Source organism: Mauremys mutica, chromosome 4 (genome assembly GCF_020497125.1).
Source record: "Mauremys mutica isolate MM-2020 ecotype Southern chromosome 4, ASM2049712v1, whole genome shotgun sequence".
Lineage (NCBI taxonomy): Eukaryota > Metazoa > Chordata > Testudines > Geoemydidae > Mauremys > Mauremys mutica.
Genome location: NC_059075.1, coordinates 137,896,511 through 137,917,040, shown reverse-complemented (window position 1 = coordinate 137,917,040; position 20,530 = coordinate 137,896,511). Strand labels below are relative to the sequence as shown.

The 20,530-nt window shown below is 41.7% G+C and overlaps 1 protein-coding gene across 8 annotated transcripts; it reads left to right on the top strand.

The window, feature by feature from the left end:
• The first annotated feature begins 724 nt into the window (after nt 1-724).
• On the top strand, nt 725-19,702 carry RBBP5 (RB binding protein 5, histone lysine methyltransferase complex subunit). Of its 8 annotated transcripts, XR_006579111.1 has the most exons (15): nt 725-985; nt 2,831-2,856; nt 3,651-3,823; nt 4,630-4,770; nt 5,379-5,541; nt 6,138-6,247; nt 7,017-7,136; nt 7,580-7,733; nt 7,845-7,916; nt 8,548-8,665; nt 10,252-10,321; nt 11,037-11,266; nt 12,171-12,365; nt 16,174-16,531; nt 16,803-19,702. XR_006579111.1 is itself a non-coding variant. In XM_045015425.1 (14 exons), the coding sequence occupies exons 1-14, from the start codon at nt 967-969 to the stop codon at nt 16,338-16,340; spliced, it is 1,758 nt and encodes a 585-aa protein (XP_044871360.1). In that variant the 5' UTR covers nt 725-966; the 3' UTR covers nt 16,341-19,702. The 8 variants fall into 8 exon arrangements, 7 of the variants coding, with proteins under 7 accessions (XP_044871360.1, XP_044871363.1, XP_044871365.1 ...); XM_045015425.1 differs by having other exon boundaries at nt 16,174-19,702; XM_045015428.1 differs by having other exon boundaries at nt 726-985; nt 12,171-12,248; nt 16,174-19,702.
• The last annotated feature ends 828 nt before the right edge of the window (nt 19,703-20,530 follow it).

Sequence of the window (20,530 nt, the reverse complement as noted above, 5' to 3'; positions counted from 1 at the left end):
GCAACTGGTCTGCTGGAGAGCAGAATCCTCTAGTGCAGAATTCTATAGCAACCTAGAGGAGGAGTAATGAGAGCCACTTGAATGAATGAACGGAAGCTGCTTATCAATTGCTCTAGATGTGTGCTTCATACAGGTTCAGCTTCTCTTTCAAAGCTGGAGTTAAGTCAGTGTCACTTTATGTACCAAGAACAACGAGAAGTCTAGTGGCACCTTAAAGACTAAGTCTGTTGATACAGACTACCAGGGCAATTCCTCCGATTTTTTAACAAGCTCCATTACAGAACTTGTTAAGCAGGGGCAGAGGGCAGGGTATTGCAGCGCCAGCCTGCTTTTACCAATGAGTGGGGTTAGCTATTTAGTAATATCTCTGCAGGAGGCGAACAGAATCCAGGACAAATTCTGCTTTTGATTGCTGCTTACGCTCCTACAGCCCCGCCATGGGGCCATTGCACAAACCAGACCAATGCCCAAATCAAAAGTCTGAGCGTTAGGGAGCGCTACCGCGCTGGTGCTGTATCTTAGAAGCCTGGAGCAGAGCTTGACCCTATAGTGTCTCGCTCCTAGCAGCGAAAAGGGGAAGCCAATTAGCCTAGTAGAGCTCCTGCTAAGCGAGGCTCCACTCCCCCGCCTCCTCTCAGCTGTGCCAGGACCCCTCCCCTCCTGCACCCGGAACCTCACTCTCGGCTGTCTGCTCCCGGTAGGAACCTTTTCCCCGGGCACCACTGCGGGGTGGCCACGGCGGTGCCTGACGCCCTAGTCCGCGGCCCGGCTTGGGGGGCTGTGCTTCCCCTCCACCCCGCGTTCCAGAGCCGGCCGAGGGGAGAAACAGGTCTGGGTGGGAGGCCGCGAGGAGACCCGCGCGCCGGGGCAGTTTATCAGGCAGCGCTTAGGGCAGCCCCGTTCAGGGAGGAGGCCCCCGGGGTCTTTGACGGTGAGCGGCGGGGACGGAGCGAGACAGCGGCCAAGATGAACCTGGAGCTGCTCGGTGAGTGGGCGCTCGCGCTTCGCCCCCCCATGGAGGCCCATCTGCTCCCCTCCGCCCCAGGGGGCGGCTTCGGAGGCGGCAGGGCGGGGCCTCCTCGGTGGGGTCCCCAGGGCCGGGCCCCGCTTCTGGAAGCGGGGAGGGTCCCCCAGGGGGTGTGCGGAGTCCCGAGGGCTGGGGACAGAGCGGGGGGGTCCGGCAGGGCCAGGCCAGGCCAGCGAGGGGGTGCGCTGGGCTGGGGACAGAGCGGGGGGGAAGGGGGGTTCCTGCAGGGAAGGGCCAGCGAGGGGGTGCGCTGGGCGGGGGATAGAGCGGGGGGAAGGGGGGGTCGGGCAGGGCCAGTGAGAGGGTGCGCTGGGTGGGGGGGAAGGGGGGGTCCTGCAGGGCAGGGCCAGTGAGGGTGTGCGCTGGGCTGGGGGAAGGGGGTGTCCGGCAGGGCCAGTGAGGGGGTGCGCTGGGTGGGGGGGAAGGGGGGGTCCTGCAGGGCAGGGCAGGGCCAGCGAGGGGGTGCGCTGGGCTGGGGAGAAGGGGGGTCCTGCAGGGCAGGGCAGGGCCAGCGAGGGGGTGCGCTGGGCTGGGGGGAAGGGGGGGTCCTGCAGGGTAGGGCCAGCGAGGGGGTGCGCTGGGCTGGGGACAGAGAAGGGAAGGTCTGGTGTGGGCTTGGCAGCGGGGAAGGGGCCTGCTGGGGGAGAGGGGCAAAGCCCCTTGTACTGGAGAGTCCAGGCCCCACGAGGTTCCTGGGGTGGAGCGCTCTCAGCAGAAGGCCCGGTCTCTACAGTGGGGGGCTCAGGTCTGGTCCCCTTTGGTGACACTTGCTGGGTTGTTAGCATCATGCGTGGCCTGCGTTGTGCTGCTGCAGTTGTCGCTTGCTTTTTCATCCTTCCCCTTGCCCTGGGAACATGCAGAAACAGCATCTGGTTTGGCTGTGACCCGGAGGAGTAAGTAGCACTCCTGTGTACACAAACTTGCAGGCTGTTCCCATCCTCCTCGCTGGCAGGGGTGTTAAGCAGGTTGAACTTTGTACTGCTCTCCAGAGTGTGGGGCTGTCATTCTTTGGACAGAAATAATTTCTCACCCCCCAACCCAAATTCAGTACTTCAGTTTTATTATTCTGAGAAATATTCCAATATTTGGAGTCTGCAAGTAGAAAAATCAGATTTTTTAAGTAAAATCATGGGGCACCTGTTACAAAGAGATGAGATGAGGCAGGAAGCTGCATGTTGGTGGGTTTTGACAACTGTTTGGTGGCAACAGTGCTTTTGATTTTCCTCTTTAAACCTGGTCAAGAGGCTGGGTTGACATTAAAAAAAACAGAGAATCCTAATTTTGCAGTGTAGAATGGCTCAGACTGTTTATGGGGGTGGATGAAGTGTCAGCCTGATGGTGGTTCTCCTGCAAACATACTCTTGGTCAGTTTCACCAGCACAGCAGTTTATTCATGTAGCCAGAGTCTGTGCAGGTTTATGAAACCTTGGGGGTAGAGGGAAGGAGGAGTGGGAAGAATCTTATTTGAAAACTGACAGCAAATTTGGAGCAGGCCTCGATAGTTGGGTAAGTCTCATTACATCTGTGGTAAAACTTGAAGACCCACAATGACATATGCATGATTTATCTATGTTCGTTTAAGGCATGATGCTGCTATATGCAGAGTGCCATTATTTCTTATTGTTTGTACTGGGAGTTGAGCATGCTTGTAGGCTCAGACCATCAGTGTAATTTATAAACCTAATCTATTAGGATAATGACAGCAGGCTTGTGTCTAAATGGAAACAATGTGGGATTATTCAATATGAAATATGTGATTTTCATAGAATTTCATTCAAGCATTGTGTTTCTGTTTTGTTGCAGAATCCTTTGGACAGAACTATCCTGAGGTAAATCTCTTTTTTGGGAGGTCACTCTTTCTTAGTTTTTGTTGGATTACTGACTTGATTTTATTTATATTCACTTTTAATCTGTCTTGCCTCATTTAATTGTTTTTTTTAAAAACCAAAAGCCAAACAAGTAAGTCAGCTGTTACAGGGCTATGCTTAATTGAGGCTTTAAAATAGGAAAGTCATCATGCCTTGCAAATATATCCATCCCAAAGTTAGTTGTGCTAATGGAACCATTGTATGTGTAGGACTTGTTTGTAAACAGTCAAGTGGAGTAGGGAAGAAATGGCTGTGTGGGTATAAATCTCTGCATTGAGTAGTTCGGTCTTCTTTGAGAGTCAAAAAACTGTCCGTTTATGAATTGAACGTGTTACTTCTATATTATCTTCAAATCTGATATCAGGCTATTTGACTTAGTCTCTGTCTTACACCTCTGATGGCTGTTGGTTTTGTTTTGTTTGCCATTTGGCTTGGAGAAGTGGGATTTTAAATATGCTACCTTTTCCCCTTTAAAATAAATTGTGAACATATTTCTGTACTTAGTGAGCTTTAGAAAATGCCCTTTTAAAAGCAATTTCACTCCTAATGACTGGGCTTAAACCTGGTTGAGTGTTCCTTCAAGATCTGGCTACTGATCATCCAAGCATCTGGCTCTTGGTGTGCAACTGAAATCTTGGGTGGTAGCTCATACATTTTGCACTTAAGGTTTAAAAGTAGGTAAAGTAAAGTGGGCACAAAGCTTGAAAACAGAAATTGGGCTTCTCACGGTCTCTTCTGCCATTGTTTATTTCCAGGAGGCCGATGGGACGCTGGACTGTATCAGTATGGCTTTGACATGTACCTTTAATAGGTGGGGCACTTTGCTTGCAGTGGGCTGTAACGATGGCCGCATTGTCATCTGGGACTTCTTGACGAGAGGCATAGCCAAAATCATAAGTGCCCATATCCACCCTGTCTGTTCTTTATGGTAAGAAATTATCTTATAGAGGTTGAATGTGAGTTAAGTATTATGAAATTTCTGTACTAAACCAGAGTTTATGGCAGGCTCCTAAGGGATTATAGTACTCAGTTAATTAAAGCCTCATTCCTTACCTCCCTTCAGAATTTCCTAAGATTCTCTTTCAAGTTCAGAGATTCTCCACCCCTTTGATGTTGGATGCCACTCTTTCCTCTCAGGGTTCCTTTGCCCTATTTTGCCTCTTTTCTCAATAGCTGTGGATGGCTTGCCTTTCACATTTGATGTGTCAAGATTACTGCATCAAGAACGCACTCCTCTAATCTAAAAGAGCTCTCTCTCTGTCAAGAGATGTAATTGGCACTTAAAAACAAAGACTTTTAGAGGATACTTTTTCATAAAGCAACTTCATTCCAAGGTTTCACTCTATTCAGGATTATAATCTATGTATTAGCATAATATTTCTACTTTGCTGTGAATGGGATTTGGTCAAATCTGTGCTTGCTGTAGGCCAGATACTGTGAAGTGCTGGCCGTTCTCAAGACCCATTGAAGTCAACATACAAAAGCAAACAAATGACGATCTAAACCAGTGCTTCATAGATCTGATTCTCTAAGTGAATTTTAAAGAAATGATATGCATAATCAGTCTGTGGAAACATGGAGATAAAAGCTACATGGAGCTGTCCAGCAGACAGTTTTATAATAGTGACTCATAGTTCTAATAGACTATTTAAACTACTTTTTTTTTTGTGAGCATAGGGTTTTGGGTTTTTTTGTTTTTCCTGAAAGGTTAATATGTTTCTCTTCTCTTTGCAGCTGGAGTCGAGATGGTCACAAATTGGTGAGTGCTTCAACTGATAACATCGTATCACAGTGGGATGTTCTGTCTGGAGACTGTGACCAGAGGTTTCGGTTCCCTTCACCCATCTTGAAAGTTCAGTATCACCCCCGAGACCAGTAAGTTGTATGGAAAAGATCCCTTTTTAGAGGGCTTTTATGAGCTGAATGAATGCTCTCTTCCCTATAGTTGTATAATCATGAAAACATGTTTATTAGCTCTAAAAACCTGAATGTTGTGTCTAGTCCACCAGATGCTCTCCCTTTAACGTGTTAGCAATGTGAACAAAATAAAAATGTTTTTGTAATGACTGTAGCCTGCTGAAAAATAGTTTTGGAAAGTGGAAGAGGGTAAACAAAAGGATGCATGTTAACAATTTATTTACAAATTTCTTGTTGAGTTGACAGGATGTATAAAGTTGGGAAAATATCCATAAAGAGATGTAAACAAAAAGGAAAAAATAAACACCAGATCATATTGTGTTACGATTGTTTGCAAGAATAAGTCAGGATAAGAAAACCAAAGATATTGGGGTTTTTCAGTTAATATCTATTGCTCGTGAATGCAAGAGAGAAACCAAGGAAACAAAAGAACGTGTATCATTCAGCTACAATACAGCCCTGCTTTTCTCAGATTCCTTCAACTTTTTTCATACTTGTAAATGTGAAAATTGGAGACTCTAGGGAAAAAAAGACAAACTGCTAACTCTTCCTTTTTTCCTCTGCAGAAACAGGGTTTTGGTGTGTCCCATGAAATCTGCACCAGTGATGCTAACGCTGTCTGATTCAAAACATGTTGTTCTACCTGTGGATGATGACTCCGATCTGAACGTGGTGGCCTCTTTCGACAGGCGAGGGGAATATATCTATACAGGCAATGCCAAGGGGAAGGTGAGACCACACTGTGCTGATGCTCAGTGAGTGAAATAGTTAAAAGAATGCAATTCCTGGTCCAGGTTCCTGACCCTTCTAGGGATGAAGTCCTTTGTTTTGGTCTGTGAGATGTGTTCCCTGAGAGCTTCTTGAATCATTGCTACTATAATGATGCTGACCTTCCTTGGTAAAGCACTTTGACTCTATTTTTGAAGATCTATAGATAAAAAATGGTATTTAAGCACTAAGTATTAGTTGTATTGCTACTGTTTTTGAAAAGATTTTTAGGGGTCTCTCTTCTTCTAGTGCACATACACTGCATGATAAAATGTGCTATAGATGTATAATTCTTATCAGAAGTACTCCATAATGTACACCTGCTGATTTAAGCCTCTCACCATGAGGTAGATATTCTCCCTATTTTCCTGAGAGACAGCATGAGGCATAGAGTGGACAAGTTCCTTGTTGCTCAAGGACACAAGAATTAGTTGCAGAAACAGGAACTAGAACCCAAGAATCCTGACTTAGTCCCCTGCACTATACCTAGATTACACAGCCTCATATTGTGAGTGTTAATGAAGATACTAATTATTTTCTGTTTCTTTAATCTTCAGATCTTGGTCTTAAAAACAGATACTCAGGATCTGGTTGCTTCCTTCAGAGTAACAACTGGAACCAGCAACACCACAGCTATTAAATCAATAGAATTTGCCCGGAAAGGAAGGTGAGTAGGAGAAAAGTGGAGGTGAATTGAAAAGTTTTAAGATGGATGAATCTTATATAATGCCTGCATCTGTAATTTTCACTCCGTGCATCTGAAGAGTGTGGTTTTTACCCACGAAAGCTTATGCCCAAATAAGTCTTTAAGGTGCCACCAGACTCCTTGTTGTTTTTATGGATACAGACTAACACGGCTACCCCCTGATATTCTGCTTTAGGATTTGTGATCTTTTGGATAAAATATTCTGAGTAAAAGAGTATGAATACTTGTTGCTATGGCTCCAGAAGTAGTTGCTGTGGGGGATGTGTCAACTACAAAATTCAGGGGCAATCTTAACAGCTATACACTGTCTGTTACATAAATAGAAAATATGAAGAGCTGGAAATGTGACAGAACAGTGTGTTGGTTTCACAGTTCTGGCTAGCTTTTAAAGGATAAATTTACTTTTGAATTAAAAGTGGGAGAAATAGAAGGCAATTAATACATCTCTGGCATACATTTTTTTTTCTGGTTGGTGTAGGTACATGTTACAGGAAATGTTTTGTTTATCTGGGGCCCAAACCTGCCAAGTGATGTGTGCCTTCAACTCTCATTGACTTCAAGGGGGAGTTGTGAGTGCTCCGCCTCTTCTAGATACAGACCTTTAATGTTGAATGTATAATAAAAATTACAGTATTTTACATGTCAGTTTAGGATTTAAAAAAAAATACTTTAAAAAAGTCCTTGTTTCAATGTAATGAACTCTCTTCTAACTGTGTTCTCCCTCCCACAGCTGCTTTTTAATAAATACAGCTGACCGAATAATCAGGGTATATGATGGTCGGGAAATACTAACCTGTGGGCGAGATGGAGAGCCTGAGCCAATGCAGAAGCTTCAGGATTTAGTAAACAGGTAGGAAGCAGCAGAGAAATTGGTGGCCTGAGATATAAAGCTATGTGCTTTGGTGTAGCGTTCACTGCTCGGTGAGTTCAGACAAAGAATAGATCTCATTCAGGGTGGCCTTTGGTGTAACAAGGCTTTTAAGCACACTGTAAGGCACGGGTTTCAAATGAATAAAAGAATTCAATGAACCTCTCACCCAAGAAAACCGAATAACTCTTTCCTGTGAAACCTTTGCTAGAATCTTGTCTTCTCCACATTGTACAGTAATGTAACAAGTTGCTTTGTTTTATGAATGGATCACTTGATGATTACCTGTTCTGTTCATTCTCTCTGAAGCACCTGGCATTGGCCACTGTCAGAAGATGTGATACTTGGCTGGATTGGATGGACCTTTCGTCTGACCCAGTATGGCCATTCTTATGTTCTTATGTTTTTAATTCCCTTGCATGCAGGACACCATGGAAGAAATGCTGTTTCTCTGGGGATGGGGAGTACATAGTGGCAGGATCAGCACGGCAGCATGCCCTGTACATCTGGGAGAAGAGCATTGGAAACCTAGTGAAAATCCTCCATGGAACCAGAGGGGAGCTGTTGCTAGATGTAGCAGTAAGTGTGTCTCCCATAATTTTTCTGTCAGTTATAATTCTAACAAACTTTCTTAATCCATTTAAAAATAAACTTTTTCTTTCTCCCCTTTTACCATCTGAATAATTCCAGTGGCATCCTGTCCGACCAATCATCGCTTCCATTTCCAGTGGTGTTGTGTCAATATGGGCTCAGAATCAAGTGGTAGGTTTTTTACAGATTGGCTACTATTCCCTATAGAAATTAGTTAATTCTCTCTGGGCAGGTTGTATTTTGAGTATTCCAGCAGGTGATGCTCCATAGAATTTTTCTTTCCAATATGTTACTGAATTAGGTCTTGAGTGAGCAAAATCCTTAAGCATGTGCTTAACTTTAAGCACAGCAGTGAACATTAAGGGATTACTCATTTTCTTAAAGTTAAGCCTGTGCTTAAGCACCTTGCTGAATCTGGGCCTTATTGCAGAGCCTGAATTCTCACATAACGGGAGCAGTGTCCTTCTCAATTTATTATTTGCAGTTAACAGATCTGAGAACATAATCACAAACAAAAATGGTGAAACATAGCATGCATCCTTCTGGTTATGGGAGTCCTTATTAATGTGCAAAGATAGTATAAGATTTCAAGGGATGAAGGAAATAAAAATAACCACAGAAACTCACTTTTCCAGTGTTTAGTCTGCCATGTGACTATGAAGCTCAAAGAGGGGCTGGTCTTGTGACAGTGCACATGGTTTGGAGCATTTGGGGGCAGAGCTAGAGTACAATTACACAGATGTCTCACTGCAGCTGCTGCTTGTTTGCACAAGGTAAAGTTCTCTTTGAATTTGCGGTTTAGGAAAACTGGAGTGCCTTTGCGCCTGACTTTAAAGAGCTGGATGAAAACGTAGAGTATGAAGAGAGGGAGTCAGAGTTTGACATTGAGGATGAAGATAAGAGTGAGCCAGAGCAGACAGGTAACATGTAATGCGAGTATGCTTGTAACAGAGACGTGGCTGTAAGTGCCAATGTTTATTAAATAATTCTTATGTCTGGAGGAATAGTAAAATAGAAATTAAAGATATGTGATTAAAAGCAGTGGTAGCGAGATGATGGATGATAAAACAAGCTAGGATTATTGGTCATAGGCAAAGCAACACGCTTCACTTATGCCTTTGTTTCCAAGGTTTATATTTGACATCCAACACTTCATGTAAAAAAATGACTTCAGCACCTATGATTCATAAGCCATACAAAGTGAAATACCTATGCACAAACAAGATATAAGCAGTAAGCAAACAAGCAGTAAGCCTCTTGGAGGGAATCACTATTATTAGTGGGAGAGGAAATGTTGAATTTCAAGCAGTAGCAAGGTAACTTCGCCACTTGGTGGTGCCAAAAAAAACCCCAAAAAAACACCCGAGTGAAAGATTGAAACCGACAAAAGGCGGTAGGGTGTTTATCTAACGTACCCTTAAAAATCTTCAATGCTGGAGATTCCACAACCTCCCTAGGCAATTTATTTCAGTGCTTAACTACCCTGACAGGAATTTTTTCCTAATGTCCAACCTAAACCACCCTTGCTGCAATTTAAGCCCATTGCCTCTTGTCCTAGCCTCAGAGGTTAAGAACAACAATTTTTCTCTCTCCTTCTTGTAACCTTTTATGTACTTGAAAACTGTTATGTCTTCTAGTCTCCAAACTAAAGAGACCCAGTTTTTTAATCTTCTCTCATAGGTCATGTATTCTAGCCCTTTAATCGTGTTTGTTGCTCTTCTCTGGATATTCTCCAATTTATCCACATCTTTCCTGAAATGTGGCACCCAGAACTGGATAATGTGGGTTTGTTGGAATTGAGAATGGAATCAAATTTGTTATGATTTTAAAAAGTTATTTAAATGGCAGCAAAAGGCATTTAATGGTAGTTTGTCTTTCTTATGGATATATATGAAAAAAAAAACTTATTTAATCACCTGCAATCTGTAAAATAATTTTAAGTCCATTTTAAAACATGACGTAGGAAATAGTAAAAACTTGAATTATTTACTCATATAAACCTGTATTTTTAGCAGTCCTTGTAAGATGTGGTTTATGACTAAATAGAACCAAATGTATTTTTGACATACTACCCTGTAATTTAAGATCCACCTACACTAGGAAATGCTCTGCCACTTGCAATGGGCTTCCCCCATTTTCTCCCTCAGAAAAAAATGGTTTGGCTGCTGGTGTAGATAAGGGCTAACCCTTTGCAACCATTACAGAAAGCATGCTAGACACCTGAACGTATCTGCTTACATGGTTTTTACAGATTCCAACTTCAATCAGATTAACAAGGTAGAGGTTGTATTTTAAAACATTGTTGCTGCTGGATTCCCCAGATGCTTAGGGAAGAGTTGAAAAATCTGATTCAGATGTATTCAAGAGAAATGCTCTAGGCCTTTCTGCCTGACTTGGTGATTCCAGATCTCGCATGCTAGAGATTCCGGCATCAGCTAAAGCTTCCTAAGGAGAGGTCTCTCTTTTCCCTTTCAGGCTATATTGCTCCATTTCTTTGTTTTCTCAGGTGCTGATGCTGCAGAGGATGAGGAAGTGGATGTAACCAGTGTAGATCCTATTGCTGCCTTCTGTAGCAGGTAATTTTTTAAAAAACTGGAAATCCCAAATATGTGCCCAAGATTCTCTGTGCAATATATAAATTGTACTCCTTCTATATAGAACACATGTCTGTGTTCTTATTTCCATGTGTTGGGATTTTGCATGTGTTCCCAATAGTGCTGAGAGGAGTTACATGTCTAGAGAATAACTTACTGAGACCAGCCTATATCTGAGTGTACAAAATGGTTGTATTCTGCAGGCTTACATGCTGTGCTAGCAAGGTGTAAAACCCTAGCACTTCATGCTAAAGCTCAATCTTTAGTTGGCCTTGAGAAACAATAAGATTATAGTCCTAGCCCATTGCTCTACCTTGTTGTTTCCCCCTATATCCCTGACAGACTTCTAAAGATACTTTTATTTCTACCTTTTTAATTTGCCTAATCTTCAAATCTCACATCATAGCCAATGTAATTCCAGTCCAGGGAGACCTATAGAAATCCATTAGCACGGCTTTGTGTATCAGGAGGAACACTGTGCCTCCTAGGGGTTAAATGTCTTGCCTCCACAATGCTTTGCCTTCCCTTCTCAGTCTTCTTTGTTGTTGGCAATACATATTTTTATTCTCTGGAATAGTCTGGTAACTGTAGTGTCAGTGTGTGGCTGCTTCCTGCAGAGACCATCTTACTTTAGGGACCTAGAGAAAAGTATATTAAATGTGCATGGTTTAAAACTAAAATATTTCCTCCTTTACAGCGATGAAGAACTGGAGGACTCCAAGGCATTGCTGTATTTACCTATTGCTCCTGAAGTGGAAGACCCAGAAGAAAACCCTTATGGACCCCCACCTGATGCTGTCCAGACCTCCCTAACTGATGAGGGAATAGGCTCCGAGAAGAAGAGGCAGTCATCATCTGATGGACCTCAGCCACCAAAGAAGAAACCCAAAATGACCAACATTGAACTGCAAGGAGTGCCTAATGATGGTGAGTGAAAGTTGCCATCATTTTAGTGCCCATTCTGCTTTGAAGATGGGTGTTAGATTTGTGCAGCATTCCCAGCTCCCACCAGTTTCAAGACCAGGTGTTACAAAATCAATCTCTAATCGTGCTAACAGTCAAAAACCTTTGTTGTTTTTGATAGTAGTTGTCTTTGGCCATCACCCTGAACCAAGTTCTGTTATAACTCATATTCTTTTAGGAATGAATGAAATCATTCTAAACCAATGATTTTTAGTGCTCTTTGTACTTCATTCAGTAATCTGTTCATTTAGCCATAGTAAGATAAATTGGAAGAGCTTTGCCATTACTTCTATCTCTGCTAGCCCCCATATAGAAATAGAATTAGAGTCTAGGCCTACACCAACAGAAATGCAGCATTATATGGTGGTAGGTAAAGGTGGCGAAGCCCAAGTATATTAGAGTTCATAAGTAGGACCAGGAATAGCAAAATACATTTCTTCTGTGTTTGTGCCACTGTATTTTGCTTCAGAGGGCCAACTTCTGCTAAAACTGAATTTGTCTCCGTGATAAAAAGCTGACCTTCATCCTGTGGGAAAGCGTTCTCTCCAGCAGCATTGATTTAGCTGTTGGAGACGGTGACACTTAGGCAATGGTGGCTGCAGTAATCATTGCCATAATCCTAGTCCCTGTTTTGCCCTCACTCCTCTGATTTCATGCAGCCAAAGTGATTAGGGTGTTGGTCTTATTTCTTGAAATGACTACACTGATCCATCTTTTACAGATTTTAAAGAAAGTGTTTTACTTCTTGTAAATCCCATCTTGTGATATCAGAGATGTAAGGGGAGTGGTGGGTCAGGTGACTTCAGTTTGCTACTCCAATGGCTATAATGCGGGTACGAGGATTTCAGGTGTATCTGTCTCTTTGCAGAAGTCCATCCGCTGCTGGGTGTGAAGGGAGATGGTAAATCCAAGAAGAAGCAAGCAGGCAGGCCTAAAGGATCAAAAGGTAAAGAGAAAGATTCTCCATTTAAACCGAAACTCTACAAAGGGGACAGAGGTGCTTTACCTCTGGAAGGAGCAGCGAAGGGTAAAGTGCAGGCGGAGCTGGGACAGCCTTTGACAGGTAAGGACCCAGCGTGAGCGTCGTTGGCTTGCTTGGTGGCCTTGCTTTGTACAGACCCTGACTTGATATAGTCTTACCACTTTATCTTCCCAAATGGCATTTGCTCACTAAGTGTTTAGCTGCTGTCAAGGATAGGCAACATTTTCCTTTCTTAAAGTGTAAAATAACTTTATATTGATCACAAAACCAAAATAATGTACAAAATGAAAACACACACCCTGTTGCATATACTGCAACTAAAGAACACACAGGATTTTCTAATATAATATTAATTCAATGTTATGTCAACAACAAAAATGGTGGTGGTGGTTTGATTCTTTAATGTAGCTCGTGACAGCTCTTACATTCATAATAGGCTTCAGTTTGCCAGTCAGGGAAGTTGTTTCTTGAAATATGTGTTAGGAAGGAATGTAAGTGGTGGAGGATTTTGAGGTGTAAGGTATTGATTGCTCCATGCCATCATCAGTAGTGGTTGATATGCGAAAGAACCTAAAATTTGCATAAGCAAAATTGAGAGAGAGGGGGGAAAACTGCTCCATAATAGCATTGTTGCTAGCAGTGTCTGCTTTCCCTTGGTTGCAGATGCTTAGCAGTGCAAAAACTATTGCTGCATTTTGGAAGCTTCTTGCTGACTTGATTTTCCTGTTCCTTGTTTTGTTATATTGTACATTTTAGGGATTATCTCTGTTTTTTAATTAGGTAGCTTTCATGTAACACTGCTCACCATACAAGCCTTCCCATTCAGTGTACACACACAGATTCTGCAAGGAACTAACCATTTACCATGAAGGAATTTATAAATATTCAGTGGATTTCCACAAAAAAGTAATTTTTTTGTTGAGGATAAAAGTATTTTCCAGTAACTTTGCTTATGAAATCTTTTATTTTCTCCACCTCTGGGCCTCTTCTGAATGAGTAGCAACCAAAACTTGTGTCTTCCTTACTGTACCAGAGTACTGTGTCTGTGTTTAAATGGTTTCTGCCAAAATATATACCTGCAACTTTCCATTAGGTAAAAGCTTAATTTCCTATAAAGAAATGTTATGATCCTCCCTTTAGCAGATGTACAGCACTCTGATCTGGCAAGGGAAGATGAGCTCTACTTCATCCTTTATTTCTTAAAGGATATTTTTTAAAAGGACACTGTCAAGAGAAAATTAATTTTGCTCTCATGCCTGTGTTGGAATGTCATTGAATTCAGTGGGAGTTGAATTGCTGTGAGAGCAGGATTTGCTGACTCTACATTTTTTTGGTCACTTTCTGGTTCTTGTGCACTAACATTAGATTGTATTTGGCTTACCTAAATATGGGGGTTTAACTACTTAACAATGCCCTTTTCAGCTGAAATTGACTGAAAACAAACGTCCGCGTTTCACACATGCTGCGGTAGCAGATTGGAAAGATGCTCTTCTATCTGAATATTTGGAAAGGCTCAGTTAGGTACAGAAAAGCAAAATATGAATTGGAGTTTGCTGTGTTGTGCCCCATTTTCTAGGTGTGTTAAAGTAATTTAAGAGTGATGCACGGAGACCCAAAGGCGTGATTGATTCATACACAAAATTTTGCATATCCTTGAGCTCAGCAGCTGCTGCTATGGATTTTAGGCTGTCCAGATTTGACTTTTTTTTTTTTTCTCCTTCCTCCCCACACTGCTGATCCTATGTTACCCACCTTGCTCATTGTCCTTCCTGCTCTGCTCCTGTTATGTTGCTTGTATTGGTATCAATAAGTGCTTGTTCTTTGCATATGAGGGGATATGATATCAGAAATTTGTCTACCTTCTAGGGTGAAATCTGTCCATTGGGTGTGCAGGTTGACTGGTTTTTATTGTTGCTGTTTAATCTCTTGATGTACTGCACCCTCCAAGATGCTTGAAATTAAACTGAAGTTGTTAGCCAAAAGCAAACTTGACACTATGCAAAAATTACTCCTGATGGTGTTGAATGGCTTCAAATGTCGTCCTCATTTTGGCACTTTAACGTCTCTAAAATTATCCTTGATTGCCCAAGTAATTAAGCACCATATACTTTCTTTTAAAGCAAAAATATAGTGTTAAAGAGTGTCTGGTTTCTGAGGATTCTAAATTATCCAGGCAGGCATCCGTTGCACATCCTGACTGCGCCATCATGTCGTGCTGGAGGGACAGAACCAGTTTTAAAACCAAACAAATAAAAGAATGTGTGCGTGCAAAATACTGTACTTTTTTTTTTCTTTTACCACACTGCTAATTTAACATAATTGTGTTCAGGCGGATATAAATGGAAAAGCATCATACACGGTTCACTGTTCACCACTATTTGCAAACAAAAGAAACAAGGAAAAAAAACATGGATGTGTACAAGATGTCTGACCTTTTGAGCTTATGTGGCAATGTAGTCTACCTGTTCCTAGGCAAATGGCATTATCATCGTTATCAGGTCTTTTCCATACTATGTTTGTCCAGTCATACAGGTGTAGCTTTATGAATATGTTTGTTTGTTTGACTTGCCTGAGACATTTTTTATAGGCAGATCACATCCTACATTTCCTTTGCAGCTTGCCATCAGTATTACTTCCATCTCCTCTATAATTCCCTTTAAAAGAAATTTCCCCGTATGTGTTTTGAATGCAGTAAAAGTTAAAATAGGCTCCTTCTTCCTTATTCTTGCACATCATTATAAACTCCTGGATATCAAAGCTAGATGGAACCATGACGGTATAGTCTGACAGCCTGTAGCACCCCAGCTATAGAATTTCACCCATTATTGTTGTTGATGTTGAGATGTGCGCACCTGTATGGCTTGTGTGAAATGGTGGCTACAGGGCCACCTGTAGAGGTGGAGGCCACACGCTTTTTCAGAGAGCCTGAAAAATGGGGGTTCCTCTTTCCTAAGGAGTAGTGGATTTAAAAAAAAAAAACTTTAGCCTTTCCCCCACTAGCTTTAGCAATCTTAGTGGTTATTAATGGGCAGTGGAGCCTTTTATTTGTTTTTTTTACTTTGTGCTATCAGTAAGGATTTTTTTTTTTTTCATTTAGTGCTAATTCAGACATTCATGAGCTTGCTTGGGCATTAAGCAGTTAATTAGTATTATTTTTACACAGTACTTATTTTCTATTAAGATCCATTAGTGCAGTGTTTCTCAACAATTGTTCCATGAACTGGCGCTGGTCCCTGAGATCTCCCTGATGCAGTTTAGGAAGGCAGCAAGCTGGTCCCTGAAATCAAAAAGGTTGAGAGACACTGCATTAGTGCGCACCCCTGTGGAGTTGTATGGACTTAATGGGACTCCTTATAGATCCATGTTAGTGTATCTCAGTGTAGGATTGAGGTCAATATGAGGAGAACATACTGGTGAATCAGGTTGATGGAGTAGCCAGAGATGCCCTGCCCGGAGGAGCATGCACTCTTTCAGCTCCTAGAGCCCTGTTATCTCAAACAGAAATGTTCAGGCCTACCTTTTCTCCATTCCCTTGTCCACCCTGTATTCATGCATGCTCTATTAGGCAACCAATATTTTCTTAAAGGCATTAGTGTATACCACTTGCATCTGACGAAGTGGTATTCACCCACAAAAGCTTATGCTCCAATACGCCTGTTAGTCTATAATGCCACAGGACACTTTGTTGCTTTTTACATATCCAGACTAACATGGCTACCCCTCTGATACTTGACACTTGTGGATAGTCACCTTCAAACTCAGCTGGCTTCCTCTCTGCTTTAGGAGTCTTGCCGGCTTATGGTCTGACCCACCATGCAGAAGCAGACACTTCGCTAGCAAAGACTGGTTTTTGTCATACCTCCTGCTTAAAGTCACTAATTTCTTGCAGGGCTGCTTTGTGAATTAGTCAGTCAATTGCTAAAACAGCAGTGCAACATGTATTCTTCCTCCGGAAGCTGTTTGAATGCATCATGGAAGTGCAGCAGTCTCTGCAAGTCGGGTGCCTTGATGAAGTACAGTACAGATGAAGCACTGCCATTGTGCTGCCCAGTCTGACAGTAAATGCCTTTTCTTCAATTGAAAATGAGTCACAGTATAAACAAGTTCAATTGCCTGGGCCATTTTATAATTTAAGCCTGAAACTGTGCAAAGAAAACTGTTTGAATCCAAAACCAAGTGGAACTTGTGTTTGAGTTTGGTTGTGTTTTGATCTGAGTTTGGGGATTAAAGTCCGAAATTTAAGCCAGGTAAGTTTGCTTAAGTTCCTGCAAAATGAGATCAGAGTTCCTCTAGTCCGTGTCTGGTATTTCTGTACGTGTTTAGGATTCTGTGCATGGACAACTTAAGTGGTGGTATAATCACCAAACCAGTGTCTGTCATGCTTCCGAAAAATGTTGCGCTATATTGAAAATATCTGTTTTAGCCTGCTCTTCTGGCAATGTTAGCATATTTGTTGGCCTCCACTTGTTTGGATTCCCTGATGATGAAATATTTTTCACCTGTCTTTGATCTCTTTAGCAGGTGGTGCAATCTCAGAACTGTTATGAAGACATTCTGCTTTCTCTTCCTCTGTTCTTTCCTATGTTGGCACCATAATGTGGAATATGGACAAGGTGCTCAGTCAGATAATGGACTGACTTTAACTTAATACAGCAACCTGATTGCTCGTGGATCCAGGGAGTGACTTTTATAAGAAGTGAATTATGGAAGAGAAAATGACCTTCATTCCTGCTCCTCAACCCTCTCTCCCACAAACAGTGTAAGATATTGACTCTCAGGACAGGAGATTTGCAAAGAAACTGAGTGGACTGTCTCCTTACAGCATTTGCTAAAGTGAAGCACCATGCTTTCTTCAAGATAAACAAATGGAAAATGATTTCTTCTTTCAAAGATTTTAGTTCTGAAACTGAAGCATGCCAAGATTTTTATTCCCCGGACCATGTATCCTCTGACTGTGTATTTCTAAGAACTTCCATTTCATTAACTCTAATTTCAGTGAATTGTTGTGTTTCTTTCTTCTCTGCCATCTCTACAGTACTTTGCAGTGAGTTAAAAGAAAATCTGTTGATATCTTCATACACACACCCCTTTTGTACCACCACTGCGGGGTGCGTGCAAGGTCTGATGCCGCACCATCAGGCAAGGATTTCGGATTAGAAGCTGAGAAGCTCTGAAGTCTACAAAGAATGGGCACTTTATGTAGTGGTTTGTGGAGGTGAAAGATGCCAGCTTCATGACACTGTTTGTTGGTGGAATTGGGGAGGGAGGAGATGGAATAAGTCTAGATAAAAGACCCAAGAATTTGACTTTGTTGCCTTTAGGCTGAGGTATAAAAGGTTGCATTTTGCTACTTTATCTCTTTGCCCGCAGTGTTCTTTTTATATTGCCATAGTGTAGGCAGCTGGCTTGCTCTTTTGCTGACCTGTTCTTGCAAGTGGAGAAGAAAGAGAACCCAATCTTTATCTCAGAAGAAACTGTAGTATAAATACTCAAGCTTTTTTTCAGTTAAATGTCGAAGACCTTGAATAAGAGCCAAGAAAAGCCAATCATGAAACAGTAGCACAGGTTTAAGAGCCAAGGATCCTTATATGTTGTTTTAAAGTGGTCAGTGTTTTTTTTCCCCCCCTGGGGAAAAAAGGAGAGGGGAAAGATGGAGATTTGTGTGTTCTTTCAAAATCTCAACCTTTTTTCTTCTTCCCATGTATGCTTTAATTCTCTTGTCCCCCAGTGAGCTGTATAATGTTGCCATTGTACTTCTGTGCAAGGAGAACTAGATGGGAACGTCTCTAAAATCAGTCAGCATTGTTCCTTAACAACTGCCCCTGCTGATGATTAAGTGACATATGTACACAGAATAGCTCAGTTATAGAACATGTACACTGGGCATTGTTGCGGTCAGGCTCAAGCCACCATTTGGAGTGCGCCACAGTGATGGTCAGGAGAGAACTTCTTGCAGACTAGTAGAGATAGAAAATTAGGCAGCGGATGTCTTGCAAATTATACTCCTGGTTCTTCAGTGTGCTGAGTACCCTCAACTCTCATTGAACTCAGTGGCGTTGAAGGCTCCTAATACTTTTCAGGGAGTGCTCCGGATTGTGTAAGAAAGGACCCTACATAAATAACATTACTATCTTAGCTTGAGTAGCAAAAATGGACCGTTGGACTTGCTCTGACACACAGTTTTGAAAAAAAGGGGCTTTGGGGCTAGTTTCTGCGTGCAGTCTAGGAGATCAGTTGTTACTTTAATTTGTACAGGGTTTGTGTAATATTTTTCATAAGTGCTTACTTGTTTAATACTTTTTAAACCTGAGACAGCATTATGGGATGTCATCTTTCATGGTGCTATCACCTAGAATGACAAAAATTGGCAGGTGTGTTAGAATGATGCTACCTTCTGAATCGCAACCCATAAGTTTGTGTGGCTGCTCATTCTTTCCATTTCAGTTGTAGATGACAAACCACAGGTGACAGATACACACAGAAGTCATGGAAAAACTGACGTTTAACAGTACCATCTCCCCCAATAACCTCCTTATATTCTCAGGATTATCTGAGCTACACACATCTGAATTTAAGGTGATCCTTATTCAGTCCCTGAGTTGAAGGGACTCTGTTCTGCTTGGGACATCATAGAGATTCTCTTTCTCCATCCCTGCCTCCTTCCAGGTGACACTAGCATGTTATTGGACTTTTTATGCAACAAATTAAAATAGAGCTTTCAGTCTTAGTGCCCCTCATTGGTCAGGGTGTGTTACACTTGCTTTTCAGCTACGTTAATTTATTTCCTTGGCTTAGTAAATTCAACCTGTTTTCACGGCTTCTTTGAACTTCCAAACATCCTTCATACAAAAGTATCCACTCGTACCAGAAGCCCAAGAGGTGAGTCAGGCAGGTACCTGTTAGGGCTAATTTAAGCAAAGCAGCCAGCAGCAGCACTGGAAATAAACAATGGAAGGTGAAGGAACACTCTAAATAAGTAGTTCATAGGAACAAAACCACTGGCTTTCTTAACTTGCAGTCCAGTGGCTTGCTTCATTTAATGAAACTATTTTTGATTCCACCCTCACATTTACTCTAATAAGCTTTCTTTGCCCTTTGAACTCTCTGGACAGCTCATTTCATACCTTAAACTCTTATGGTGTGTCTGAATCCATCACAGCCCTACCGCTGCCCAGGTGATGGCTCTGAAGTTTGTTTTAAGGCATATGAATTGTCATGGACTCCAGCCTTCAGTGTTGAATGCTTCTCCAATTGTACAGTGTATGTCCTTCATTTATTTTCCTCTGTCTTTTTAATTCATTATTTTGATATCTCTGTAGTTTTTGTACAAAATGTGTCAGATAATGGCCAGTTATACAACAGAGCAGTGATATTAGCTTCTGTGTTTGTAAATAAAGAGGTATGTTTTATTTCTTAAACTTGTGGGTAAGTCTCTGTGTTCCTTTCATTCTATTATTATTATTTGTGTATTGTGGTAATTGTGATAGTCCCTGGAGGTTCTAGCCATGGATCATGACCTCATTGTGCTAGGTGCCGTAGAAACTTAAAAAACAACCATCTCTGCTTCAAAGAGTTTACAATCTTGGGATTATTTATTTATTTTGCAACAAGAATTTGCTTGAATAAACTTTAACAAAAACAAATTCTTAGTCTAATAAAAATATTTCCATATTCTATTAAACAAACAAAAAAACAGTGCAAGCAGATGGTCTTAAGTACAAGTTTGCATTTGTGTGCAACACAAAAGTTCCTGGACAGAGAGCCTAAAAGTGAAACTGACCGTAAGGAAAAGAGAAATTGACTTAATTGAATTTATGTTCCAGTACTCTGATGCTATGCTGAGCTTAGTATAAATACTGGGAGAATGTAGAAATGGAGAAAGTGAACAGCATAAATAGAGAACAGTAAATTAGATTTTAAAAATTCTTTCAGCTTTAATAATCTTAGGTCATGGTGGTAAGAGAGGTGCAGTTATTTGTTAGCGCTGTTCATTTTTAAGGAAAAAGTCAGTGTTCCTGCAATCTGATCATAGGTAATTCTGATCTTTAGTAATATCCAATACTCAGTTTGCTGCTCAGGGATTACTTTTGTTTACTGGACTATTGTCACAATACTGTATTACTCCATCAAAAATAAATACCATGTTTATTTCTCATGACACATGATACTTGGCACTTTATTGCACCTGTCTTCAAAGACTTTCATAACTCTTTGTAAACCATTGCTTTGGAGCCATTCTCTTCTCT

Bases quoted from the DNA above. Each gene is read 5' to 3' on its own strand.
- RBBP5 (XM_045015425.1), top strand. The intron at 6,248-7,016 runs GTGAGTAGGAGA...TCCCTCCCACAG, and splicing joins GAATTTGCCCGGAAAGGAAG to CTGCTTTTTAATAAATACAG. The intron at 11,267-12,170 runs GTGAGTGAAAGT...GTCTCTTTGCAG, and splicing joins GCAAGGAGTGCCTAATGATG to AAGTCCATCCGCTGCTGGGT.